The sequence below is a fragment of the Chionomys nivalis genome, chromosome 17 (assembly GCF_950005125.1).
Source record: "Chionomys nivalis chromosome 17, mChiNiv1.1, whole genome shotgun sequence".
In the NCBI taxonomy this organism is placed as follows: Eukaryota; Metazoa; Chordata; class Mammalia; order Rodentia; family Cricetidae; genus Chionomys; species Chionomys nivalis.
Window position 1 is genome coordinate 58,469,583 of NC_080102.1, and position 27,852 is coordinate 58,497,434.

The following is a 27,852-nucleotide window of genomic DNA, read 5'->3' on the forward strand; positions in this document are numbered from 1 at the left end:
TGAGCCTATAGTGAGCCCTAAAAGGGAGCCCAGCATGCTGTTCCCCTTGGCTTGTGGCCGTCAAAGCCCTGAGATAGTAGTGGGCCCCAGGCTCTCCAGAGCTCCACAGTATCCCTAATTTCTCCATCTCTCGGGGTATCATGAGCTGTTGAAGATCGTCGGGACTGAAAGACAGTGAGGAAATGGACATGGGCTTATGGGGTCTGAAGCACCGAGCTCCAGGTGTCTCCGCACCTGGCCTTCTCCCCGCGGAAGACAAGCATGACTCTCAGTTGCTCACGCAGGGCTGCTGTCATGCTCGAGGCCCCCTTCCTCTTCACACCCCCTTTTGTTCAAGCATTCATTCAACAAACACGCCCACGCGTCACTGCTTCTCACATCAACATCCAGAGCCAGATGGAAGGCTCTGTGTGTGACCTCCGGTCAGCAAATGACAGCCACGGGCATGGGGTCAACAGCAAAGTAAGGGACAGAAACAACCTGAGTAGCCAACGCTCCCCACATCCCACTACCCCCAAGAAATCCTCCGAATACCACACATCATACTTTAATACTGTGTAATTTTTTCTTTTAAAATACAGTCTCTTCTGAGGTAGACAGACCACAACTGCAGAGCATTATCAGACAGGAGATAAATATGTCCATGTACAACACACAGCAAAATGAGGTAGAAATGGTTACAGCAGAAGGAGAGGATCCCAACCCAATAGTAGCAGAGGGAGTGGGCAGTCTACGTGCCCACCCCTGCAGGGCACGCTGTCCCCACCCCCGCACTCCACCCCTGGATTCTTTGGTATGCCCCCAACATCGCTAGGGCTGGACCCACCCTGCCATCCTGCCCCATGCTCACGAGGTAGGTGCTGCAGCCGGGGGCTGATTCTTGTGCAAAGCTTCCAAACCTGGAAACAGAAAGAGCCCAGCAAAGGAAGTGTAGGGACCCTGGGGATTGGTCCATGAACCCCCTAGAGGTGCTGCTGCTTGAAGGGACAGCTGGGTTCCCAACTTCACTTCCCTGCTCCTCTACCCCCCACCCCACCCCCAGACCTGAGAGAACTCCCTTATCCCCTGTTCCTACCAAGGATCTTTTGGCAGCAGTGCCTCTGGCTCCAGAGAGAGGCTCGGAGGAAACAAGGACGAAGGGAACACAGCAGCTCTCCCGTTCACACTCAAGGCTAGTGCTTGCCCTCAGTACCTGGCCCCTGCCACGTCTCCCATGCCATCCTCAGCACCCAGGAAGTGAGGAGGAACTAGGAACTGTAGGGACAAGCAGGGGGCTAGGGTGGGACAAAGATGGGGAATGTTCCTTCTTTGCACCAAAGACTGTGAAATGGTCTGAGGGGCTGAACAGCTGAAGTCCCACTGAGGGAGCAAGCAGGAGGAAGAGGGTTTGAAGAGAAGGGCTCTAATAGATTCCTCCTTCATGTCATCCTCTCCAGGCCCCACAGCCTGGGAGAGCAAGGAAATACATTCCCCACAGAACTGTCTCCAGAGCCATGCTCTCCCTCCTGACAGCTCCCAGAGAAACAGGAGGCCTGGCTTCTAGTAGTCAATATTGTGCCAGCCAGACTTCTGGCTAGACCATCTTCATTCTGGGGGGATCCTCTTAGCCTGGTATAGGGAGCCTCTGACTAAGCAGGTGTCTAGTGAGGTAACCTGAGAACATTCCACTGGGTCACCTGAGGCAGGACATGAGCGAGAGTACCCCAACCCTCTTTAAGTTTCCCAGAGAACCTGAAGCCGAGGACTGCTGCCCACAGGAGACTGGCCAGAAGGAAGCAGCAAGTCTCCCTGGCCCCCTGGAGGGCCCTGCTCCCGCTCATCTCTCCCTTGCAAGCTGGGCCTGGGGAGGAAGCCTTTAGTTACATTCTGCTTCTGCCCCAACAATAGCAGTTTGGGACTCATGTCTGGTCTTCCTCATCAGCCCCAGTCTCTCTGGTCTGGGAGAATCTGCTCCCCTGGGGTGGGGCCTAGGGGTAACAGGAGAGCAGAAGTCTAACATTCTTTCTAAGGTCAGTTTCTTCCTGAGTTGTCAAAATAAAACGAAAAACAGCAAATCCTACACATCTTACAAAAATAAGAGGCCTAAAATATTAAGCAACCTAAATTTCTGGGACTTCCCCTCAAAAATGAACAACAACAACAAAAAACCCTTCTTTGGGTGTTTTTTCCCTTGTTCCCACCCCTAAGACCAAAGATTTCTAGTGGATAATATACTGAGGGGTTGTGGGGCTCCCTACCCTCCCCCCTTCTCAACCTCTTAGCCAAAAGAACTTCTGCCAAGACCCTGCAGAGTGAATGAGGAGCAGTGAGGAGGGAGGAGACACAGAGGAGCCACACAGAAAAGCTCAGAGAGTGGGACGTGAGGAGGGGACCAGAGGAAGGAGCCAAAAAGGTACAGGGATAGTATGGGGAGGGGTCAATGACAAAGCCTCGAGGAGAAACTAAGCCTAAATAGAAAAGGTAGGATGGGAAAAGAAGGGTGGCGCTCAGAGTACAAGGAGACAAAAGGATTACGGAGAGAGGACGGGAGCTCCCTAGGCCCTGGTGCCAGCTCATGTCGGGTGTGCCCGGCGGTTATGGCGAACTTCCCGTCCACAATAAATAGGAGAAACCTGAGTATACTGGTGCATATGGCATCGATCTGCCTGACAGAAGCATTTTCCTTCCCATGCAAACAAACTCACCAGCAGAGCCCTCCCCTCTTTCACCCCACATTCATCACTCCTTTGGCCATGGACAATCCCCTCTGGCGAAGGTGGCCTCTCCCCGGCCATCCTCAGTGTCCGGAGCCATACATTTTGTCCCACTCCACTAGAGAGTCCAGCTCCTTGGGGGAAGCCCGAGGGCCCACCTTGGCTAGAGCAGCCTCTAAGTCTTTGTAGGAAAGGGGCCTCTGCAGTCCAGAGAGGCCCACCTCGGCCGCTGCCTGCTGGCACAGCTGCCCCAGCTCGCCGCCTGAGAAGCCCTGGGTGCCCTGCACCAGGACGGCCAGCTCCCGCTCGCTCAGCGCACAGCCCTGCTGAGCCAGCGCCCTCTGCAGGATCTGCCCGCGCGCGGCACCGTCGGGCAGCGCCACGTACAAGCGCAGCGCGAAACGCCGGCGAGTCGCCTCGTCCAGGGCCGCCGGCCGCGAGGTGGTACCCACCACCAGCACGCCATCGTGGCGCGCGCCGCAGCCGCCGTCCAGGCAGGCCAGCAGAGGCGCCCGCAGCGAGGCCCCGTCGTCCCGCGCCGGCAGCAGCGCGTCCAGCTCGCTGATGAGCAGCACCGCGGGCGGGCGGCAGCGCGCAGCCGCAAAGGCCGCCTGCAGGAGGCGCGCGCCCTCGACGGCGCCCGAGGCGGCCAGGCCGGCCCCGCGCAGGCGCAGCAGCGTGGCGCCCAGCTGGGTGGCGAGGCAGCGACCCAGCAGCGCTTTGCCGGAGCCGCGGGGCCCGAAGAGCAGCACGGTCCGCGGCGGGCGCGCGCTGCCGGGACAGGCGGGCGGCCTCAGCAGGGGCCACAGCAGCTCCTCCTCCAGCGCCGCCTTGAGAGCGCCCTGGCCCGCCACGTCTGCCCATTGCACCGGGGGCCCGCAGTCTACCATCTTGCTGGTCACCAGCTCCAGGGTCCCCGGGTCCACACCCTTGGGAGGCTCCCCGGACGGCGCTGTGAATCCTCCGCGGGTGGCCGGGACCCGCTCGGGGGGAAACTTGTCAAAGGGCTCGAGGTGCGGGCCGTAGGCGGGGGACCCCAGGACCTTGAGAGCGCCGCCGCCGCCGTACTTGCCGGTCCCCTCCTCCGTAGCTGCGGCTGGCTTGGCGCGGAACCCGTTGCCCCGACACTCGGCGTCGTCCGCGGCGGGGTAGGTGGCGCCGTCGGCCGCGGGGGCCTTGGCAGGCTCGTAAGCGTACTTGCGGTAGCGAGCCTCCGCGCCCTCGTCGACGGCCTTGCGCTTCAGCGACACGCCCTCGACGGCGGCGGCGGTAGAGAAGCCGTAGGGCGCGGGCCGAGGCGGCGCGGGGGCGGGCAGGGGCGTGGGCGCCGCCAGGCCGGACGGCAGGTAGGGCGCGGGGGGCGCGGCGGGCGGCGGGAGCGCCCCGAAGCCGGGCTGCGCAGCATAGCCGGCCGCCGGATAGTTGTAGAGCGGCGCCGAGGGCCCGTAGCCGGGCGGCGGTGCTGGCTGCAGAAGCGCGGCCGGGGGCGGCGGGGCCAGCGCGGCGCTCGTCTGCGCGCAGTAGCCGGGCGCCAGGTAACCGCCCCCGTAGCTCGTCGCGTACTCGGTGGCCCCCGACGGGGCCCCGCACGCATTGCCGGTATACAATGGCTCAGCCAGGTTCCCCGCTACCACCGGGGAGCCCCCGAGGCCCGCGGACCCACCCCCTCCGGCCGGCTTGGCTCCAGGGAGGCCTTCGTGGAGCGAGCCCAACGGGTAAGGTGGCTCCGGCCCGGGCCAGGGCTCCGGGTCCCCTTTGGCGCCGTTGAGGAAGGCGGTGTCACTGTAGCTGGCCAGGCCCGGGCGCTCGTAGGGCGAGTCCAGGACTCCGGAGTACTTCTCAGCGTAGCGCTTGAGGAGGTTGGAGGCAGTGAGGGCGGAGATGTCATCGTGTGCCCAAGCGTAGTGGCAGCGCTGGCGACCCCCTGGAGGCATCTCCAACTTGTGGGCCGGCGATGGGGTAGTGGAGGAGACGTCCAGGTGCTGCTCTGGCCACTGGTTGAGGGGCTGGGCGTGTTCTGGTGTCCAGTGCATCTTCGTCAGAACTGCAGGCAAGAAGAGCAGTGACTGGTCAGCTCCTGCAGTGGCTCTGGGGACCCATTGACAGGCTCTCCCTCCCAACCTTCTGGACCTTTTTGTTTGTTTGTTTGTTTGTTTGTTTGTTTGAAACAGTTTCCTTGGCACCAAGAGGAACCCAGAAGTGCCATGGTTAGCCCTAACTGCACACGTGGGACAACATCAGTCTTCCCCACAGCAGCTGTGCCTCCTAGGGAACAAAGCTCATTACTGGGACCCAGCAGAGGAAAGGACCAGACTGGAAGAGCTAAACCACGAGACTCGGGAGTGACCAATACTTGTCGTTCACCCACTATGTGTGGGCCACGGCAGGGGTGTCAGAGTTTGTAAGGATTAGTGAGGCAGGTCCAGAGCTCCTGGCAAGGAGGTCCAACAAGTTGGCATTCCAAGATTCTCTGTTCACCTTGGCCTTCACTGAGACCCAAAGTCCACTTTGGGCCTGAGGTCAGAAGTGCCCTGGAGTGTGATCCTGCCCATCCACCCTGTAAACCACAGTGGCTAACCCAACAACACTTATTTCCTTGCTATTTGATTTCTTTGGGCCTCTGCCTAAAGAAACTAGAACCCTGCCAACTAGAACATGCCTATTCACCTTACAAACATTGTGTGGAACGAGCAGATAATTTGCTGAAGTGCATGGGGTAATATGGAGCATGCAGGTGACTTTCAGCGGCATCCCAGGGCTAGCTAAGTGCCTGCCTACCATGCTCAGGGACCTGGGATCAGCACTGGAGGGGCTTAAAAAGTGAACGTTAATTTGTTCTCAGTGTCCCAGTCATCAAATAAAGAGGGAGGTACGATCACACTCAATTTGCAAATTACCAGTTCTCAAAAGGAACAAAAGTTTCTGGTATGGGGGGCCACGGAGCAGGTCTATGAGCTGTCACAGTGTCTCTGTGCCATCAACAGCAAAAACAGTCCAAGGCCGTTCCCTAAACTGTCCTCTGACACCCATCAAGGCATGAATCCTGAAGTAGTAAGAGATTCAGAGCCTGAGAAACAGTTTTGTCTTGCCACACGGTTCCCATAAGCCAGCATAGCCCAACAATAAAACTTCAAAGACTAAATGAAGTGAGTCCGTGGCATCCCCAGATAGCCCAAGCTTTTGATGGAGTTATAAAATAGCAGGTTCTTCCTTAGGCAAACTTTGTATTGGTGCTCGTGTGTGTGTGTGTGTGTGTGTGTGTGAGAGAGAGAGAGAGAGAGCATGCACACATTGCTGCACAGGGGACTGAACCCAAGGCTCCTGCAGGCCAGGTAAGCACTATGGAGCATTACTTCTAACTTCTCCGCAAAAACTGTATTGAGCAAATAAGGATGGCTAAGATGGCTCAGCCAGCTGGAGAGAAGTCAAGTAAATACCATCCTTTGTGAAGTAATAGAGGGGCTTGCCTGGGGCCCTGGAGCTCAGGAGGACATGCCTCTCCTGGCTGAGGACTCACCGAAGAGCTAGTGTCTCTGTGGTATCTTGAACAGTCACAGGGAGCAGTGCATCCCAGATGACAGAAACAGTATACTCAGAACGCCGGGGCTAGCCGGACACAGTTCTGCAATTATGCACACCTGCATTCTTTGCACTCAGAAGGAGCCTTGGAGTTTAATACCAACTTTAGCAGTGCAAAGCAAAACAAACCACAGCCGGCCTCCTTGGCGCACTGTACTGCCACCTGCTGGAGACATATCACAACTTACAGAGCTGTATCAGGCTCTTGTACTGTATACCTACAAAACTGAGCCTATAGAGAGGACCGAGAAATGCAGTTTCTAGAGTCGTGACGGTGTGTGTGTGCGGGAGGCTGAAAGCAGTGTTTCCTCTGGTAGTGCACAGCCACCATACTGGCAGCGGCTGGTTATTCTTGGAAAATGAAATGGGCCCCATTTTCACTTTTATCTACATCTCTATCAATCAGTAGCCAAAGACCTGCTGGTCCACCTAGAAAAAGCATGAGCTATGCACTAGTACCTGAAAGGAGGGTTATAGTTCTGGAAGATACCAGCATCTGGAAGGAAGAACAAACATAGAGGTGGGGGATCTGTGTTCCGAGTCCCAGCCCCTGCTAAGGGTTTTCAAAGATGAGAACCATTACCTGGTGACAGAGGGGCAGTTTCCTGGGACACCAACTCACAACTTATCCACTTCCTATCACCTGTGCCCTGGCTCCCAGATTATCAATACAGAGAACACTTGAGGACTGTGTCTCCCTTGAGCGCAGTGACCCTACAGGGGAGGAAGGGCACAATAGGTCTGGACCTGGACTTGTCCCCGTGAGCTTCCTTCTCCCTTGCCAGGCAATCTTGACTGAGACCTCACCAGGTACCACTGGGAGTCACTCATCGGACACTCTGACCTGCCCTCCCAGCCTGACTCCCGCTCTCTTCTGCAGAAATCAGCCCTCTGTGGTAGAGACCGATGCCTGGCATCACCCCGTACTTCTTAATCACTGGCCTGTCTCCTCGGATACTTCAGATCTTTTTTTTTCCGTTTTAGCCAGGAAAAAGAAAAATGAAGCCACTGCCCCCGTTTTCCCCCTTGCCTGCAGCTGTATACACCTTGTAAGCCAAAGGTCTGGTGGTCTACCCACCTCCGTGTTGTGCACAAGCTCCTCCCATTGGGAACGTAACTCTCTTCACAAATCCAAAATGATCTCCCTTGGCCCTGGGTCCCCACTAACTGCCAGCCTTGCTCTGTCCCCTTATTTTGGGGACTGCTGCCTACGTGTGGTGAACGTGATCCTGCCACATGTCCTCTAGGCTAGCAGGTAGGCAAGGAGCCACGTCTCTGGCAACTTGGGCTTTGCTGAATACTGGAACATTGCACTTCCCTCGAGCCTGGAGATGGACAGGATCTGGTCTGGGTCTGAATTTAGTCTGAGGCCTGGGCCCAAATGAAAAAGGGAGGGAGGCCAGGCTCGAGGATCTGCTTTCAGGTTGAAAGTGGTAGCAAAAAGGATCCCGGAGACACAGCAGACTGCAGGAGTACACAGCTTTAGTACAGCAAGAGTGTCTGGGCTGTACACAGGAGTAGTTCTAGGAGCTCCCTCCCAGACCGAGCCACACCAGCCTTCGTATGGATAGCGATCACTAACTCCCTGCTCCCTACCAACCCTTAACACCCCTACACAGCCAACCTCCCCCCTTCCAACTCACTCTATCCTATCTATAGTCCCAGGGTCGGCAGAGCCAGGGATGAGGAACACCAGGACTTTGGCAAGAGCAGAGCCCTGAATCAGGGAGACCTGTTTCAGAGTCACAACTAGACACTTACAGGGGATCCTGAGCAGACGACCCAACCTTATGGAACCTCATTTTCTCCAGATTAAAGGGCATAATACATAACAGGTAGAGGATGGAGGATTTACAATGACGTTGAAAGGCAGTACAAACTACAGGCCCCAAGTAGTACCCCTCTCCGGCTTAGTGGTGACCTGGGGGCTGGGGCAAGGAGCTGACTGGAAGACTCCTGCCAGCAGGACAGGACAGGATGGTCCTCCCGCCACTTTATAGACCCCACTCTGTGCTTCCCCCATGCTGGTGCTCCAACCTACATGAGACAGAGATGCAGGGAGAGCCCTGCCTCTCTCCAAGATACACAACAGATAGGAGTCAAACTCTGGCCCTCGACATCTCCCTGCAGTGCCCACCTTCAAGCCCTTCAATCCTTTGTATCTTCCTGTACACATAGCTGTCTTCCAGAACTGTGGATTTGGTCTTCATACTTCATGGGGATTTGTATTCTCTGGCCAAGCAGCCCAGAGAAAGCTGTCCCTTTCCCTGTGGATACGCAGTCACACACAACAGCGTGTGGACCAGAGCTGGCAAACAGTCCTTAGTTTGGGTTTTGTGGCTTGCCCTAGTGGTAGCTGGGACTCTGAACTACACACACACACACACACACACACACACACACAGCCCCACTTCTCATTGGAGGAAGCCTGGAATTGCAAAGATTGATTCAGCCTTCACAACCAGCCTTAGTGCTGCACTGCCTCCTTGCCTAAGAGTGCCCTGTGCTTTGACAGCGTAACCAGCAGACCCCACGCTGTCACTGTGTGGCCACCAGCCAGACGCCCCACCTTGCTATTCTTTACACTCTGTCAGTAACTATCGGTTCCACGGGAGAAGCCCAGACATTTCACTACAATCCTAAGGTTCTCAGAAATTAGGCTGCATGGTCAGTCAGATGGGCACGGACAGCACTCACACAGTGTCAACGCCTCTCTCCGTTCCCAGAGCCCCTTAAGACCTCAGAAATTCTGATTCCAGATTCCATTACCCATGGGGGGGGGGGCATAGTAGAGAAGGGACATCTGGCCCCCACTCAGCTGTAGTGGAGGAGGGCTCATGCTCCCTTCTGGGCAAGCCTCCTCCAGCTCCATTATCTCAGCCTGGGACAAAAGGACCAAGTGGAGAATCTCATTGTGGGGCCTCCGTATGGAGATCTCATTAATCTATTCACACAGGCTCCCACAGGCCTTTTGTCATAGGCTTTTTGTCTACTGCTTACAACTCAGGTCCCAGGGGTCCACAGTCCCTGGCAGAGCCTGAACGGGCCTCACTGCTCTGGACCCTCTCCCTCATGCCAACCCCCAGCCACTGGAAACGGAAAGAGAGACAGAGACATGGGGACCTGGAGGACTGGGCACTTGCTCCGTCCTTGCAGTTACCACATAGAAACCTCTCTCTCATGCTCCAAGCCAGAGAATAGACCCCAGGACAGAGAGATCCTCCTGCTTAGGGGATGCTCGGAGGCCTGCCACAGAACCTGGTATGGCTGGGGCTCAGTGCATGTCTAGGAATTAGCAGAAGTTGCCAGGAAAGCGACCATGGTCCATATTTACTAAGCATACTATCTTGTGACTTTCAGAGTGTCGCCAACCGTGTGACAGCTGATAGACAGGCAGAACTGGGTCAAACTGTGACCCAAGTTTACAGCTTTGAGAAGCTGAGTGTGGTCAGGAAGAAAGGGAGGAAGCCACAAAGGAGGAAGAAGGGATGGGGAGGGATGACAAAAAAAAAAAAACAGCATTTGAGTTAGGAGGGCGGGGCAAGGGCTGTGTCCAGCCCAATGACTGCGGTGAACACAGCACTGTGTACTTAAAACTGCTGCAAACTAAGTGTTCTCGCAACAAATAACCATGTGGAGCAATGTGCAGAACTGTGTGACTTAGCCTTATAACAGTATATTCATCGAAAACATTCAAGTTTTTGTTGTCAATTAAAAATTAGGTTAAAAGCTGGGCGGTGGTGGCACACACCTTTAACTTCAGCACTCGGGAGACAGAGGCAGGTGGATCTCTGTGAGTTAGAGGCCAGCCTGGCCTACAAGAGCTAGTTCCAAGACAGGCTCCAAAGCTATAGAGAAACCCTGTCTCAAAAAAAAATTTTTTTTTTTAAATTGTGTGTGTTTCTTTGTGGTGCTATGTGCACGTGAATGCAAGTACCAGTAGATGCCAGAAGAGGGCGTAATATCCCCTGGCGCCAGACTTATAAACCACCCAACATGGGTACTAGGAACCTATTGTAGTTATCTTAACCAGGCAAAGATGTATTCATTACATTTGTTTATGCTACAGAATATTGCCTTAACTGTGTAAAGGTGTGTTCTTATATTTGTTTCACTTTGCCTGCCTAAGGCACTTGACTGATCTAATAAAGAGCTGAACAGCTAATGGGTAGGCAGAGAAAGGATAGGTGGGGGCTGACGGGAGAAGAAGGAGAAGACACCTGGGACAAGAAGCCAGGCAACTATTGCCAGACAGACAGACAATATAAACAGTGAAAGTAAGCGCTGGGCGGTGGTGGCGCACGCCTTTAATCCCAGCACTTGGGAGGCAGAGGCAGGCGGATCTCTGTGAGTTCGAGACCAGCCTGGTCTACAGAGCTAGTTCCAGGACAGGCTCCAAAACCACAGAGAAACCCTGTCTCGAAAAACAAAAAAAAACAAAAAAAAATAAAAAAAAAAACAAACAAAACAAAACAAAAAAACAGTGAAAGTAAGGTATGCAGAGGTAAGAAAGGTAATAAGCCGAAAGGCAAAAGGTAGATGAAAGAAGAGAAACAGGTTAATTTCAGTTAAAAGAGCTAGCCAGAAAAGAGGTAAGCTAAAGCCAAGCATTCAAAACTAGCGTCATGATTTGGGAGCTGGTTGGTGACCCAAAAGAAAAAGCCTTGTACAGGAACCAATCTTAGGCCCTCTGTAACAGTAATATATGTTCTTAACCACTGAGCCATCTCTTCAGCCCTGCCAGGTTGGTTTTCTGTTTGTTTGAATAGCAAAGAAAGGGATGGGGCGGGGAAAGAAGAAAAGATTTATTCTGGAAGCTCAGAGACAGCCAAGGCTATATCTGGGGCTGTGGACATCACCCAAAATGGGTCTGCAAAGACTGGAGCCTTGGCACAGACTCCAGGCCCAAGATAAGAAAAAAGGGGGGGCTGGAGAGATGGCTCAGCGGTTAAGAGCACTGCCTGCTCTTCCAAAGGTCCTGAGTTCAATTCCCAGCAACCACATGGTGGCTCACAACCATCTGTAATGAGGACTGGCGCCCTCTTCTGGCCTTCAGGCATACACACAACAGAATATTGTATACATAATAAATAAATAAATATTTAAAAAAAAAAAGAAAGAAAAAGAAAAAAAGGAAGAAGTGTGCTGAGCCGCACAGTGTCCAGTCCTCTCATTTAGTCCCCTCCACCTACGGAAGCAGTCATTTGCAGAGGCTAGAGCAATACCACTGAGGTGTGGCCCACCCTAGAAGGGGACGTCTCTTCCTTTGGAACCACCGTGTTCCCTCTGCGCCTACCGTGGCAAGGTTGGTTTGCCAGCTGAGGAGCAGTGTTCTGTGGGAGCAGGGGAGCAGGGACCGCCCTCCCCAGCTGTTCCTAGCTATTCTCCTGGCTCAGAGCCACAGTAAAGATCATGGCACTGCAGCGGGTACAAGAAACAAGCACAGGGCTGGCTGACATGAATGAAGGAGAGAGGAGTGTGCAGTCGCAAAGCTCTGTTCTGGACAGATTCTCTGTTTGCCTCTATCCGTGTTGCTTATCCTCTGGTAATTGTCTGTGAAGAGCAAAGGCCTCTCTGCTAAAGGGCACCAGCCTAATAAGACAATGCAAGCCACCGTTCCTCCCCCGATATCTAGAAAAATCAGCCCAGCTCACTCAGAACATCAGGCAGGCTTTTGGCTCACGACACCTGCCATGTCCTGTCTCTTATTAAGTCTTCTAGGCCTATCAGGATCCACGGTGAGCCCTGTGTCTTCCCAGGCCCCCCACTGCTAACCCCTTACCTCCTTGGGGAGGCTGGATAAAGTCTTCATGGACACAAGAACCCAGGGCCAACGGGCAGATAAGTGGTGTGTGGCTTCCTCTTGGGCCCTGATCCTCCTCTTAACACCCGGTGGCATTGCCCCGGTTTCCCTCCTCTCCTGCAGAACTATTTCCTCCTCTCCACTGTGTCCTCATCAGCCCACAATAGGCTGTGATTTTTCCCAGTGGAATAAGCTCTGATTTCCCTGTGCCTGCTTTTTAAGACTTTTCCAGAACCAACTGCTTAAAAGTTGCCCAGATTAGAATTTCTGATGCCTCTCCTCCCGTTTCATCTTCAAACTGGTCCAGCTCTGTGTTCAGGCCCAGCACGCTACTCAATGGTGTCCTCGTCCGTCTCTGCTGACCTAGACGCCAGGCCAGAGGCTCTCTAGCTGCCCTCCGGGCCACACGCCAGCCTCCACACAATCACAGGCCTGGGCTCTGACTTCTCTCTTCATGCAGGTCTTTGGATGATTACAGCCAGGCTCAAAAACTTGACCATCACGTGTGTGTAGATGCTACCTAGGCAGGGTCTTGCCACCTTGGTTTCCTAACTGTGCTCCACCATGGCTGACACATGTGGCCTCCAGTCCAGCTGCCACCATGAACACGGCTCAAACTCAAATCTGAGCATGGTAGCATACGCCTGTGTAATGTCAGCACTTGGAACCTGGAGGCAGGAGCTTCAGGAGTTCCTCACCAAAATCACGAGTTTGAAGCCATCCTGCATGAAACTTTGCCTCAAAACTCCAGGACAAAAACAAAAACATGTCTCCAGATCAAACTCTGGCTACCACCCCATCCCACACACTCTGAGCTCGCTTCAGCTCGCTCAGGCAGATGCCACCCGTCATCATCCACTCCTTCGCAATGCACCAGCTGGCTCTGGCTTCAGGATGTGTGCAGATGACAGCCCTTTCCAGCACCCCCCAAGACATCTCCCCCTCAGCCCCGAGACCACACTGCGCCTACTCTGTGCTCCTCTAGCCATCGAGAGGCTCGGAAACGAGTCTGCTTGTGTCATTCTTCCAGAAAAGCTTTTTGTCTTCTTTGATTTGTGTGTGCGCAAGAGGTGAGCACGCATGTATGGTTGTGTGTGTGGAGGCCAGAGGCTGATGTTGAGTGTCTATCTCAATTGCTCTCCACCTTACTTTTTGAGACAGCATCTCTTGATGAACCTAAAGATGGTTGATTTGGCTAGGCTAGCTGGCCAATGAGCTTCCAGCATCCATCCGCCTCCGCCTCCCTGGGCTGGGATTCCTCTCTGCACTAATGCATTTGGCTCTTTTGTGGGTAACAGAACGCAAGTCCTCACAATTGCATGGCTGAGCCATCACCCCAGTCCTTTTACCCCTAAGTTTGATTTTTTTTTTTTTTCGGTTTTTTGAGACAGGGTTTCTCTGTGGTTTTGGAGCCTGTCCTGGAACTAGCTCTGTAGACCAGGCTGGTCTCGAACTCACAGAGATCCGCCTGCCTCTGCCTCCCAAGTGCTGGGATTAAAGGCGTGCGCCACCACCGCCCGGCTACCCCTAAGTTTGGATGGCTCCCCCTCCTCGCCTGTCTTCACCCTCACCTGCTGATCCTCCCACCCTAAGGTACTCATTCTCCCACAGTGGTGTTGGGAGCACCCTCACGGCTCAGCTGTCACCTCACTTCACATACTGTCCCCTCATCCTGATATTCTTGCCAGCGCTCGTCCTATATGAGCTATCTGTTGCTTTCCTCTGAGGAATCACTAAAAAGCCCCATGAGAACAGGGAGTTTTTGTTCTTCACTGTTCTTTCCCGAGCAGCTAAGACAGTGCCTGGCACACAGCAAGTTCTTGATAGGTTTTAGGATGGATGGATGGATGGATGGATGGATGGGTGGGTGGGTGGATGGGTGGATGGGTGGATGCGGGGGGTGGATGGATGGGTGGGTGGGTGGGTGGATGGATGGATGGATAGATAGATAGATGGATTGGGTGGGTAGGGGTGGTGGATGGTCAGGCGAAGACTGGAGCCCAATGGCATCCATTCATCCCAGGTCCCCAGGACCCACCAACCTCTTTTCTCTTGTCTCTCTTCTGTTCCCCTCCCACAGACTTCCAAGGGAAGACAAAGGGGGCAATGGAATTCCCATCAAAGGCCATGGACACATGGTAAAGAGATCAGGGCCCTTGGGACCCTGCTTCCTGGAGGTAGTGAGGCCTCCCCGCCAGCCTGGCTCCTCTTTGGGGTGGGGGTGTGGGGGGTACTGCCCCTGGTCTCCTCATATGTCAAATGCCAAACAGCAGGAGGTCAGCCTGAGCAACACTGGCCAAGTGGCCCCCATCTGGGCCATGTGTGCACACATACGAACTGGGGGGGAGGGGGCAGCAAAGAATCCCTGTCTGTGTCCTCGGTCAGGGCCACAGCCAAGCTGTGACCATCTGTTGTCCTGTTAAGAGGCCAGGTCAGGGACTTGCACCCTTGAGGAGTAAGCCTCCCACTTTTCCTGGGCTGGTAGGATTTGCAGAACTTTTAGTTATCATCGGCCCTTCCTTCTCAGTGCCCACCAACAGTCCCTGCTCTTCCATCGTATGGAGGATGGGGACAGGACTCTCCCAAGGTTGTAACCGTTGTTAAGAGCAGTGGGACTCGGCCCATGCTTCCATCCCTGCTCCCTGCTCCAGCCTTGGTCCTGGTGGCCTTGCTCTGGATCAGCGTCACTGAGTCTCCAGGACTAGGCTCCAAGGCCCAGCCTCCTGCCCATGCCCTGACTGCCCACTCCGTCCAGTCTAATTTCACCCTACCCCTTCCTCCAGGAAGCCTGGTCAGGCTGGCAACCCACTGAAGTCCCTCCAGCCTCCCACATCTATAGGTATATAGCCAACCCTTTCCTGCTCTGGCTGTTTGATCCAAGCAGGGTCTCTAGTCACAGAGAACACATACAGCATACCCACGTGGTGCCCCAGGAGTACTATGTGACAGGAAGGGTCCTGCCTCGCTCCCCAGCCAGAACGAGGCAGGGATGCCATCTGTTCCCAAGCACTTCATTTAGTGCCCACCGCTTCTAATCCCACACTATCCAAAAAGCAGCCACCAGCCACAGGGAACTGTTTATATGTAAATCCATTAAAACGTAATAAAGTTACAGTGTGTTCCCCAGCAGCACTGGCTACATTCCAAGCACTCGACAGTCATGTATGATATCAGCTCCATACAGGACACCACCAACGAAAGTTCTGGACCAGACTGCTCTGTTCTGTAGCCTGAGCTTTGTGGGACCATTGTAGCAGGCAGCTCCTCTGGCCTCAGGTGGCCTTCCTCAGGACACAGGCTGTCCCTTCAGCCTCCCTGGTGATTTTGCAATCACTCTGGACCGCAGCTTCCCTGAGATGGCCTCAACCCCACGGGGGCAGCCCCTCCCCCCAGCCTGTCTGGTCTGCCCAAGAAGAGGAGGGGCAGACCTAAGAGCAGGACACAAGGTAGGACAGGGCAGTTTGTCATCTGGTCCTTAGACTGGCTGTGCTTCCCACCCCCACTGGCTCCTAAGCACCCCTCCCCCACCCTGCTCACCATCCTCATCCTCATCCAAGCCCAAGGACAGATGGGGGCCGGCAGAGGGGGAGAAATGTGACCACAGTGAAAGCACTGCCAAATGACAACAGAGTCTGGGGGGTCACAGCTGTGTCCCCTAATGCCTGGACAGTCCATGCCCGGCCTCGCTGCCCGGCCATGCTTGGGCTGATGTTAATCTCCACCAGGGAGTGAGGGAGTGGGGAGAAGCAATGGAGACTCTTAGGGGAAGATAATCTTAGCTGGATTATTCCAACAGATGCAACCCAGTCCCGCCCTTCACATGGACACACACACACACACACACACACACACACACACACACACTCACTCACTAGCCTCCACCAGGTGGAGCTGTAAAGTGAGCTCCCTCATCATCTGAACCAGGTAAGGGCAGAACTTGTTCTGAGCTTAATCCTTGTTCCAGGCTAGCTGAATACCCTTTGTCTCTATTCAGTGGTCTGAGCAGGGTGGACATTCCCCAACCCCCTCACTTACACACACACACACACACACACACACACACACAGCTGCTTCTACAAACCCCCTCTCAAGGTCTTTGACCAATCACAGCTCTGACAAGTAAGTCCCACTGTCCAACAGTCCCCAGGGAGTGTATTAGCACATTTGAACCGCTCTGGCCTCCACTGACAAAGCCTGGGGCCTCGGGAAGAGCCACAGCAGGAGGGCGGGGCCTTTGGGGAACTCCCAGGAAGAGGCTCCACATTCTGGGGCTCAGAGGAATTTGGGGGCCTGGGCTCCAGCAGTGAATAAGCAATCCATAAAATCCCAATTTGCACACTCACTGATCAAACAGTCTGTCTACAACCCTGGGAGGCCAGGGTGACCCCCAGACCCCTTCCCCACACTCTGAAGAGCCTGAAGCTGGAGGTCAGGGAGTCTCCCAGACCCCCTCCCCACACTCTGAGGAGCCTGAAGCTGGAGGCCAGGGTGACCCCCAGACCCCCTCCCCACACTCTGAGGAGCCTGAAGCTGGACAGCACACAAAGCTGACAATGTCGATCCAACTCATTCCTCCCCAGGAACTCAGGGACCCGCCAGTGCCTTCTGTGACCTGGCTGCCTTTGGGGATAACTCTTCCAGGCTCCACAACCTGTGTCCACCTCAGTAGATCAGGGCTCTACTCTCTGGGGCTGCCCTGAGGCTGTCAGGCCTTACTTAGTCACTTTTCCAGCTCAAAAGCCCTCTCCCTCCCGCCCCCCTTTTCCAGCTGCTCCCCAACCCAGCTTTCCTAACTCCAGGTACTTACTGTCCCTGCTGAGGAATGCCCTAAGCCCTACCCTCCCACCACTCCATCTTGCTGCTAGGACAGGGCTGTCAGGGTTGTATCCTTCTATGAACCGTCTCCCTGTGGACGCCAAGGAGAAGGAACCAGACTAGATAGGACCCCTGTGTTTTGAGTAACATCATCCTGGTTAACCAGCATTCTCTCTTACACAAAGCCTTACCATTTCAGACTCTGGGTGATGAGTCAGGGGCCTTAGAGGGGTCACCAGAGCCGACCTGTGTTTGCCTCTTGCCTGGTAGGGATGGGCTAGAAGAATGGGCACACATGTTCCCTGGCTCAGGAGAAGTGAGTCCTGGGCTGGGAACAGTTTGGAGGGCAGGACAGCCCATCCTACCACACTACCCTTGAGCTACACTTGCAGTCAGCCAGGAATTATCCCTGGTCCCCGAGGAAGGCAAAGAAAGGAGCTAATACAAACCAGTGTGCTTTCCAATGACTAAAAAGACCCCCCAACACACACACACACACCACACATCCTCATCAAATCTGAAGGACAGTGGGAGCCAGCAGAGGTCATTGCACACCTCTGGGAGCCACCATAGAGGGGGACTGCGGTATAAACCTACAGCAGGACACCCTCCTCCCCTTTTCCCTCCTCATCACCCGCTGTTCTCAGAGTCCCCGCACAGCACAGTTTAGACCCACCATGGTCCTGGGGAAGGCAGGTATTAAACAACCAACAGAAGAGCGACCAGGGCTAGGGGTTTCTAAGGCCATTCTAGGAGGCCCAGAGGATGATTGTGGGGGAGGGGTCACCGCCCGTCGTCCTTCCCACGGTTTATCTGTTGCAGAGGGTGAGCACAAGCCTATGGGATGAATGGCACGTGTCTGGATCTCTGACCTCTCCTCCAGTGTGAACTGGCAGAGAGGGCAGGGCGCCTGTGGGCCCCAAACACTTTCAAGGCATGCTGGTGGGAACTGGGATTGAGCAGGCAGCAATCAGGGCAGGGCAGGTTCGAACCAGCTCCTCAGAGGCCTGGAAGAGCCCTGGAGAGGAACTGCTTTCCCAGCAGAAAAGAACAAAAACAAACAAACAGAACCCTAACAGGTCTGAAGGGTGACTACTGAGAAAAGCACAACTTAAGAACCGCCTGCTGGGCCCTGGGAGCACAGCCTGCAGCCCTGAGCACACAGGCTCCCCAGGCTGTCCGAGCCAGCCCTGCCCCTCTAGCCTGTGTCCTAGGACATCTTCCACCAGCCTCTCCTCTGTCTGTTAGAAGCCCCAGGACTCATGACCCCCTTTCTGTCACTGTGGAGCTGCCTAGGCAAGATGGCCTCCTGAGAGTCCACTGACCAGATCTAACCATCCTGACCTTCCCTTTTCACCATCCCTGGGACCTGAGGAGTCAAGAATCAGATGAGAATCTATAGGGCCTGCCTGGATGTCCAGAGACCTTGGACTCCATATGACCCGGACACATTTCACTTTCTCCCTCCAGAGTACGTCTGTGCACCTAAGGCCGTCACTACTCAGAAGCCACAGCCTATGTCATGAATCACCTGGTTCCACCGACGGTCTCTGAGATGGCCCTCCACAGTTGGCCCCACGTTTGAACCCTCTGCCTCCACTCTCCGGCCCTTCTTCTGTCTAACTACGGGGGGGCGCCTCCCCCTCAAAGCCAGTTCTAACAAGGAATAGACAGGATCCCGTCAAGTGGCCCTGGCTGGGAGATCGCTGTCCTACCCAGCCTCAGCCTTCTCTCTGTCATCTCTCCAGTCCCAGCCGTCCGTTCTCTGAGCTACCCGTGCTCACTCTGACATGCTTTGTCTGGGCCTTCTGCCTCAGCACCTTCCCGTGGTCCACACTGGAGGACGCCATGCCTGGACCCTGCTTCACTGGCCACCGTTTTGATGCTTACTGACAGCAGTCATCAGTCCCTGCTCAACACGCCTGTGTGAATCCCCTAAGGCAAGCTGCCTGGCAGAGCACCCCACGCTGCTGTCCCCCACACTCACCCTTATCCTTCCCCTCCATCACCACCTCCCCAGACACAAATGGGATCTCGAACCAAAGCCTTCCAGCAAGGGGTATATCCATAATGCTCCCCAATAATTTTAGAACAGCGGCCTCAATCACCCAGCAAAAGCATTCCAGAAAAAGCCCACAATCCACACTGAACCACACCTACAGCCTCTGTAACAACCTTCTGGAGATAGTTTGGTTTCTCCTGGTTGAACCCTGTGCTGTCCCACCTCAAATCAGCTGCCCTTTAGGGCTCAGCCCCTCTCCCTTTCTGCAGGTGGCACCGGGCTGTGGGGATGAGGCACCTGTGGGGCTGACACAGGTGCTGGAAGAGGAGGCTGTCACCTGCTGCTTTGCCAAGCTGGGGTCACTGCTCTCGAGCAGAGTCTGCCTCTTGTGAGCCTGCACCTACGGTTCACCTGCCTTCAGGACTTAGTGCCGGATGGGCAGGGGGCAGGAGACCGGAGCTGTCGGGGATCTTGGCCAGATTTAAGCCAGCGGCCCTTTTCGCAGCTGGCAAGCCTGTGAACTGTTCTCAAAAATACTTTTTATTGTATAAATAAAACTGTAAGAAGGGAAAGAGGAGAATTGGAAAACTGACCTATTTATGAACTTCCTAGAGGTCCTGAGACACAAGCCTTGGGGCAGAAGCCCAGTGTCTCCTCCAAGGCTCCATGTTGCCCTAGAATCTAGTTGCCTTGGGTTGGTGTGAGGGTGTGCGGCCTCCAAAAGGTTTAAAGTCTGGTTGACCCTTTCTCCCTGGTCTCAAATGTGTCCCATTCCTGTGCATGGTGGTGGATGAGAGACATGCCCCACAGTGCCTGCCTCACCAAAGATGAGGAAACAGGCCCAGGCAGCCCACCTCCAAATCCCCAGGCGAACAGCCCTCCCAGCCTCTCCCCAGCCCTGGGGTGCTGGGCTGAGTCACTCAGCTATGCAGCCTGGCCGGTCCACCTGTCCTCAAGGGGGGGTTCCCACAGCTGCAGGGCCACAGGGACAAAGAGAACAGGAAAACCTGGGGGCGGATGCTAAGCAAAGGCTGAATAGCCACGGATTCCCCTCTGCTTGCCCCGGTGGGGTTCTCAACATATTACCCACTTCATACACGCCCGATATTTAATATTCACAACAGTCCACGAGAGGCACTCCCATGTGACGGAGAAGGAAAACGAGGCACTGTTCCCTTGTCTAAGTCACCAGGCAAGAACAGGGGGCCCAAGGGATGCCATTTGATTTAACAGTTAAGAAGAGTATCAATTGATTCCGCCTCCTATTGGCCTCCCTCACCATTAGCAAGTCTCCCTAGAGCCTCTCCCCATATTGCAAAGTCTCAGCTCAGCACCCTCTAGAGCTGTCCTTGTGCCCAGGTCTGAGGAGCCCCGGCGGCAGTGTTAACTCCATGGCGGCAGCCAGACTCACTGTCAGGCTCAGAGGAAAGGCACCACCGTTCCCCACTCTTTGGGAAAACGGCAAAGGTTCATGGAAGGTGAAGCTGAAAGTTCCAGAACCCCTGGAAATGCTGTGCCCCCACCAACAGGGACACAGGACATCAATGCTCCTCTGGGGTACCCCCTGCAGTTCCCACATGGGTGGGTCCCAAGCTGAATCCCTAGATTCCCTCGCCCCCAGTAACCCACTGACAAAGTTCCATCTTTCTTGATGAAGGGGCTGAAGGTCTAAATCTCAGGCCCGAAGAGAGTGTGGCAACAGAGAAACAAGACAGAAGGGTGCCGTCCCCAAAGGACATGGCCACTGAAAAGGACGCCCCTAGAGCAAGGGCCTGGTGCTTTCTGTCTGGGCTCCTTGCTAAAACTCAGGCTGAAGCCAGGTGTGACATCCAAAGTCACTTGGGAAACTAAGGTAGCATTGCTAGAAACTTGAGTCCAGTCAGTGCTAAACAGTGAGCCAGCACAGGCCAGGCTTGGTTACACAGTGAAACCCGGTCTCAATAAATTAATTAATTAATTAATTAACAGAAAGCAGGAGACGGAGACAAAGACAAAGAATCAGACCGAGACCCCATCCTTTAAAGAGGTGGCTGGACCATGAAGGTTCTGCTCTAATGAATGGATTCGTGTCCGGCCAGGACATGAGTCAGCAGTAGAGTGCCCACCGGTCATGCATAAGGTCCCAGTTCACTCTCCAGCGCTATTTCCCACAAAAGGAGCAGGGTCTGAGCATGGTGGTTCACACCTTTAATTCTAGCATTCATAAGGCAGAGGTAGGAAGATCTCTGTGAGTTCAAGGCTAGCCTGGGCTGCACTGTGAGAACGGGCCAGTTCTGTCTCCGCCTAGTGCTCATGTGCCCTCCCACCAGCTCATGACCAGTACAAACGCCCTTGCCAGAGACCAGCCCTATGCCCTTGAACTTCTCAACCACAGGAAGCTCAAATACATTTCTACCAAATCCCCTAACTTCTGGTCATTACGAGGAGCAAAACCATCTTTGAGCCACTGTCTCTACAGAGTGAGGTGGGAGAGGCAGGTTCTTCTCCTGGTGGCCAGAGTCAGAGCGCACACCGTACCCAGCGAACGCCAACCTGCAGACCGGTGGGGACGGAACCATGGAGTGCAAGGGGTTGGGGTGGGAGGTGTTCTGTGACCACTGGGTTTTTGGGGGGTTCCCCCTATGACCTCAGGGACTAAACACCACCTCAGACTCTTAAGCATCCAAGGGTCAAGAAGAACTCAACACTTCAGGAAGACGAGCCTGAAGAGTGACCCTTGTCCCAGTTGCCTGCTGATTCCCACTGACACAGTCTCCCAGGACAAGCCCCTTCACAAGAGTCCTGCTCAGATAGCTGGCCTCCCTCACAGCCTCTCCTCAACCACCCTGCACAGCTCTGTGTGGCCACACCTCAGAGGTCCCCTTCCACTCAGGCAGTGTTGGGACCAAAGCCTGTCCTTTTGCCTCTTTGCTTGTCTTGAGCATCTTTTTTTTTTTTTTTTTTTTTTTTTTTTTTGGTTTTTCGAGACAGGGTTTCTCTGTGGCTTTGGAGCCTGTCCTGGAACTAGCTCTGTAGACCAGGCTGGTCTCGAACTCACAGAGATCCGCCTGCCTCTGCCTCCCGAGTGCTGGGATTAAAGGCATGCGCCACCATTGCCCGGCTTGAGCATCTTTTAAGTTCCTTGAAGATGATACCACATTAAAAGAAAAAATAATTATTGGATGGATGAATGGCTACCCGATACCAAGGCTCCATGACCACTATTCACGTTAGATGCCTGTGGCAAGCAGCACTGGGCTGACACTCCCCCAACACACACACACTGTGAGGCTTTGTTAAGACAGCCTCACTAGCGAGATGGTTCAGTGGGCAAGAGTGTTTGCTGCCCCGCCTGATCATCTGAGTTTGATCCTGGAACCTGCACGGGGCGGGAAAAGAACCAACTTCCCCAAGCTGTCTCCGGACTTTCACACATTTGCAGAGGCACATGCACACAATCAACAAATAAATAAATGTAAAAAAAGTCTTGAGAGAGACTGACTCTAACTCCAGGCATGAAGCCCAGTTTGTAGGGGAGAAATGTCAGGGACAGTAGCTGGCATTCTTTGAAGCCATGGATGAGAACACCTAGGACACTGCAGTGCGGGGTCACCACAGAAGGCAGGGATCCATCCAGGGGCCAAAAGTGAAATGTAGTTTCTTCCTTGTGTCAATGACTAATCTTGTCACTAGTCTAAGGGTGCCAGACACTGAATGAGGTAAAAGAAGGCAGGCTTCTGTCAGTCCATTTCCTGCGGGAGCCATGCTGGCTCCCTGCCTGCCTATTTCCTGAGCCATGTTCTCTATCCTGATGCTGCCTCTGGAGTTTCAGAGGTGGTGCAGGCAAGTCTTGTGGGGCCAGAACATCGGTCAGCATCTTCTTCCTCCTGCCCTGGGAGGTGGTTCTTGGAGTGCCTGGGCTCCGAGGCACTGAGAGATTAGTGCATAGACAAAGAGGCAAACCGAAACCAGCGCCCGCATCTCCATCGTGGGGCTCTTGTCCCCAGCTCACAAATAACCTGAGAGTACGACACAGACCACAGCAGATGTCACTTGCCCAGGGTTACACAGGCAGAGTCCCTACAACCCGAGGCTTGCCCTTAGAGTAGGGTCCGGGACTAACAACACAAACTAAGGTCGGGCTGTGAGGACAGACTTCCGCTCCAGCATGTGCGAGGCCCACGTCCAAGCTACAGTACTGCAATGAATACATTAATAAAAATGAAATAGGGGTGAACTTGGGCCCAACTTTTCATTAGGAACTCCTGCCCACCTACAGTTAACAGCTGGAGTCTAAAGCTGCCACAGTTCGGAACTGGAGGGCAGCAAGGTGCCAAACCGCACCAGTCAGCAGAACATCGCCTTCACTGTAACCACAGCCCTCATGGACTGGGTCATTCATGACTAGAGCTCTGTCCCCTTGTTCTGGCCTCATTCACTTCTTACTGCGCTGCTTGTTCAAGCACAGATGCCATTCTCGGCTCACGACCCAAGACCCAAGGGAAACCGAATGCTTCCCAAGTGCTACCGGAGTTTGCTGCCCGCTTTCTCTCTGCCTCTTCTTCCTGAAGACAAGCGGACCCTTAAGCAATAAAAATCTCCCATTAGCTTCTTCCCAAGCCACACAGTACGAGATGGGGAGCAATGTGACCCCTCAAACCTGAAAACTGTCCCGGCAATCCCCATGCCTGCCCTGTGGCTCACACAGTCCCCTGCCAGTAACAAACCCAGCAAGGATGTCAGAAGACCTAGGCTGCAGGCCAGACCCTGGCCTCAGAGCCCCAGAGGGGTTGGACTGGAGAAGCCTCAGGATCCAAGAGCTCTTAAAGGGGAAGATCTTTTTTTTTTTTTAAAGATTTTTATTTATTATGTATATAGGTTTCTTCCTTCATGTATCCTGCAGTACAGAAGAGGACACCAGATCTAATTACAGATGGTTGTGAGCCACCATGTGGTTGCTGGGAATTGAACTCAGGACCTCTGGAAGAGCAGCCAGTGCTCTATTCCTCTGAGCCATCTCTCCAGCCACCAAGGGGAAGATCTTAAAGGGGAAGATGAAGTATGATAATGTCAGGTAATGACAATGCATTTTCCTGAGGACACCTTCACTATCCTCCCTGAGGACTCTGTAAACAAAGAGTAGAGACCCACAGTTTGCTGGCTCTGCCCCCTCCACCAGTGGCCAAGAATCCAACCCAGGACCTGTAGAGTCTAACCAGCATCTACTCCTGAGCTATCTCCAGTCCGGGGACCCCCCAGAAGCGGTCATCCTGAAGGCCCGGCTCCTCTAGCTAGACTCTGTGGGTGCATGTTTTTAAGCATAAGCCCTACTCGCCCACTGCCCCTCTGCAGCTCAGCGGTGGCCCCAGGAAACACCATTAGATTTCTTGTTGTTTGGTTTGTTGTCTTTTGGGGGTGGGTGGTATCATCAAACACTGTACCACTGAGCTACATCCTGGCCCATTTTTGGCAGTGGTGATGCTGGGTTTTGAGACAAGGTCTCACTCTGTGACCCACAATGATATGTAACTATGTAACCCAGGCTACTTTTGAACTCATGGTAATCGTCTCAGCCTCGTTAGTGCCGGGGTTAGATTGTGAACCCTCATGTCTATCGCTGCTCTGGTCCTATTTCTTGATTCTTTGCAGGGAAAGCCCTAAAATTTGGTGTCACACAGCTCTTAAGACCTCTAACTCCCAGGAGACAGCAGGGTAAACTAGGACTAGGATTTCAGGTGAATACGGCTCACCCCTGCCTCTGATTTCCATCCCCTGGCAGGCAAGAGTGCTCAAGGCAACAGACAAAAGGTATGCCGGGCCTTGGTCCTTGGTCACCTTCCAGGATGCAGCCCTGGGACTCTCCTGAGCCAGGTTCCTGCGTGGAGCCTGGTTTCCATTAAGTAAGGTGATGAAGTCATTGAGTGTCAAGGCGAGAAGAGGCAAAATTCAGCTAGAGGGGTCAGGGAGGGAAAGGGCAGCCAGCCAACCTGTACCCTGATCTCTTCCAAGACCAGTGATGGGGGAAGGGAGGGAAGGACTCCTCAGGACGCAGGGTAGCAGCAGTAGGGACCAGTGGTGAGGAGTGGGGGAGTCCGGCCAGATAATAAGCAATTGTTAATGTGCCCCATACGGATCTGACTGGTCTCTCTGTTTAACAGGGTGATAGTGACAGGGAAGGAATGCTGGTCTATGGGGAAGGGAAGGGGCAAAGTCCTCCCGGGACTTGGGGGGTGAGAAGGGTCATCAAGGAGGAGGAGGGGGATAGGAGAGGAAGAAAGGAGAAGCAAAGCCACCCAGGGGTTCCCACCACCCAGGAGGAATGACAAGAGTCCAGGATCTGCAGACCACCTGGTTAAATTCGTCACAAAACTCCTTTTCCTCACCCACACAGACATCCAAAAGGTCAAAAAAAAAAAAAAAAAGTCCACTGTGGGGCAGGGGCCATAGTGCGTTTGCTGCCTCCTGGAGCAATGACTAGTTGGGATCCATCCACAATGGAAGGAAGGCACAGGTGCAGGGCAAGGAGGCTGTGGAGGGAGGGACAAGTGACAAGAGCTGGGGACTCTAGGGAGGCTACACTGGGGGGGGGGGTATGTGGCATCCTAGCTGGGCCTTGAAGAATGAGGAGGTTGTGGTAAGACCGGGACAATGGAGAAGGCATTTGGCTGAAGGAACAGCAGGAGCAGAGGCAGAGAGGCGTGAAATTGCGTGGAGAGCCTGAGATTCAGCAATAAAGCTGCAGACAGGCAGGGGAGGGGAGAGGCTCCTGATCCATAAAAAGCTGTGGCCATGGATGACCAGGAGGGAGGCAGGAATGGACGCTGGAACACCACACCGGTGCCTGGGTTCCTCTCTCTTCCCTCCCTTTTCCTGCCTTGATCTGGGTTGTGTACTGGAGTTGTCTAACTAGGTGATCTTTAATCTGGCTACTCTCTTCACCAGAGCCAAAGACTATGCAGGACCTTGGAGGCCCATCGCATCATCCCTGTGTCACTCGGGCCCCTCCCTCTCCTCCTCCTCGGGAGACTGAGAAGTCCTGAGGACTGCACCTTCCAGGAACAACTCCAATCCTGCATTACAATTTCCGTTGACTCAAAAGGGGCTTCCCCCAGAAGACAGTACAGCAAGGGCGTGTGGGTCGCTTCTGGCTGCTGCGGGCACCAATGGAATCAAGGGCAATGAGGATCGCTTCTGGCTGCTGCGCAGACCAATGGAATCAAGTGGAAATAAATGAAATGGTGTTAAATATGGGTAAGGGGGATTTACGAGGCCTGTCACACAGTCCTCCAGGGCCGTCCAAGTAAGATCCTCCCCTTTCTTCGGGCGACTGGAGAAAGTACCGCCCCGCCCCCTGCCCGCAGCTCGGGGCGCCGAAGACCTGCTATCATCATGGGGCGCTGCAGCTCGACAACCCCTTGCTGGGCATTACGGCTGTCCCTGGGGGCAAAGGGCTAAAGTCCATTAGAGAACGCCGTTCAAACCCGACCTAGAGGTTCTGGGGTACCCGAGGTTCCTAAAGGATGCTCAGGGGTTTCGGATGTGACACTGGGAGGGTTCGCAACTCCCGCATGCAGTCAGGGGTCTCCAGGACCACTCCAAATACAGAGTGACTCTCTGACGAAGGTGTCAAACCCCAGGACACAGAGAAGTCCCCAGACTGTAAACCCAGAACTGGGAGGGATGGGAGCAGACCCCCCACTCCTGGCTGCGGGACTGAGCCTCTACTGCCATGAGGACAACACAAACATTCTTCGGTCCTCTATTCTCCTCCAAATTAGGTATCCATGGAGACTGGGCCGGCAGCCTGACAGCCCCATGGCCTAATCCTGATTTAGTGACCATCCCTTTAACAGCCCACCCACCCGCCCACCCACCCCTGCACTCCGGGCCGCCGCGGGGCGCAGGCTCCAGGCTGCTCTCGCTCTCCCCGGCGCAGAACGCTCCACAGGCCAGCAGGAACCACTGGACCAGAAAGGTCCGGGAGGGAGCCAATATCTATTAAGGTCTTACTGTGTGCCCTCCCAACAATCTACGGGGGTGTGGAATTGGGAATCTCTGCATAGACCAGAAGAGGGCTCTAGGAGTGGGGAAGTTTAAGGGGTTCTAGCTAGAACTGGGAACTCGGGGGGGCTCAGGGTAACCAATGGCCCACGGGTGAAAGTAAGTGCAGCTTCGTGCAACACCCCAACTTTGAGCTGGGACTGCAGTCCCGGACTGAACAGAAACGAAAGGCGAAAGGCGAGTGCGTTAAGGGCGCAGGGATAGAAATGGCCTCAGTCTCCTGTCACTGCCCCGTCACGATGCTGGGGAATCTCCAGGCCAGTAACCCAGCCCCCACCCCCTCCCGCACACACAGGGGCCGCTGGACAAAGACCTGACGGAGTGGGAGGGGCCTGCGGGCCGGCCCTCGGGCTCCAGCCGCCCGATCCTTCTGGGACCCGAACCCGCAAATCCTGGCTCCGTCTCCCCGAGCCCACAGACTCCCCAGTGCCCGCCGCTCGCTACCACCACCACCACGCTCCAGACCGGGAGGCGAAGCGGGTGCCCGTCGGCGGCCGAACGGCGATCCCATCCCTGGTCGCCCCCTTCCTCCCGGAAAATGACCCTGGGCTCCCACGCACCCGCTTAAGTCTCTCCCGGCCTTGCCCTCCGACCTCCGCCTAGTTAGACCCCCTGCCCCTCGGCCCCCCGCCCTTCCCGGGCCTCGCACGGCCCCGCGCCCGCGGACAAAGCTCCGGACATCGGACCGCACAGTCGCCACCCCCTGACCCCCGGCCGGCCCGCGCGCTCCCGCGCCTGCCCCCGCCCGGGCCTGCGACGCGTACCTCGGCATCCCGGCCGGGTCCTAGGTGAGTGTGCGAGGCCTGGGGGGGCGTCCGGCCCAAGGACCGGGGCGGGAGCGCGGGTCGGGGGCGACGGGCCAGGGCTGGGGGTCAGCGGCGCTCACCATCCTGGGGCCGCTGCTGCTGCGGCTGCTGCGG

At 54.9% G+C, this 27,852-nt stretch overlaps 1 protein-coding gene across 1 annotated transcript; it reads right to left on the reverse strand.

Moving 5' to 3' along the window:
• Positions 1–1,061: 1,061 nt before the first annotated feature.
• Fignl2 (fidgetin like 2) lies at positions 1,062–27,852 on the reverse strand. Its single transcript, XM_057792727.1, has 2 exons — positions 27,697–27,852; positions 1,062–4,737 (listed from the first exon to the last, which is right to left on the reverse strand). Exon 2 carries the CDS (start codon positions 4,724–4,726, stop codon positions 2,777–2,779), a length of 1,950 nt encoding a protein of 649 aa, XP_057648710.1. The 5' UTR covers positions 4,727–4,737; positions 27,697–27,852; the 3' UTR covers positions 1,062–2,776.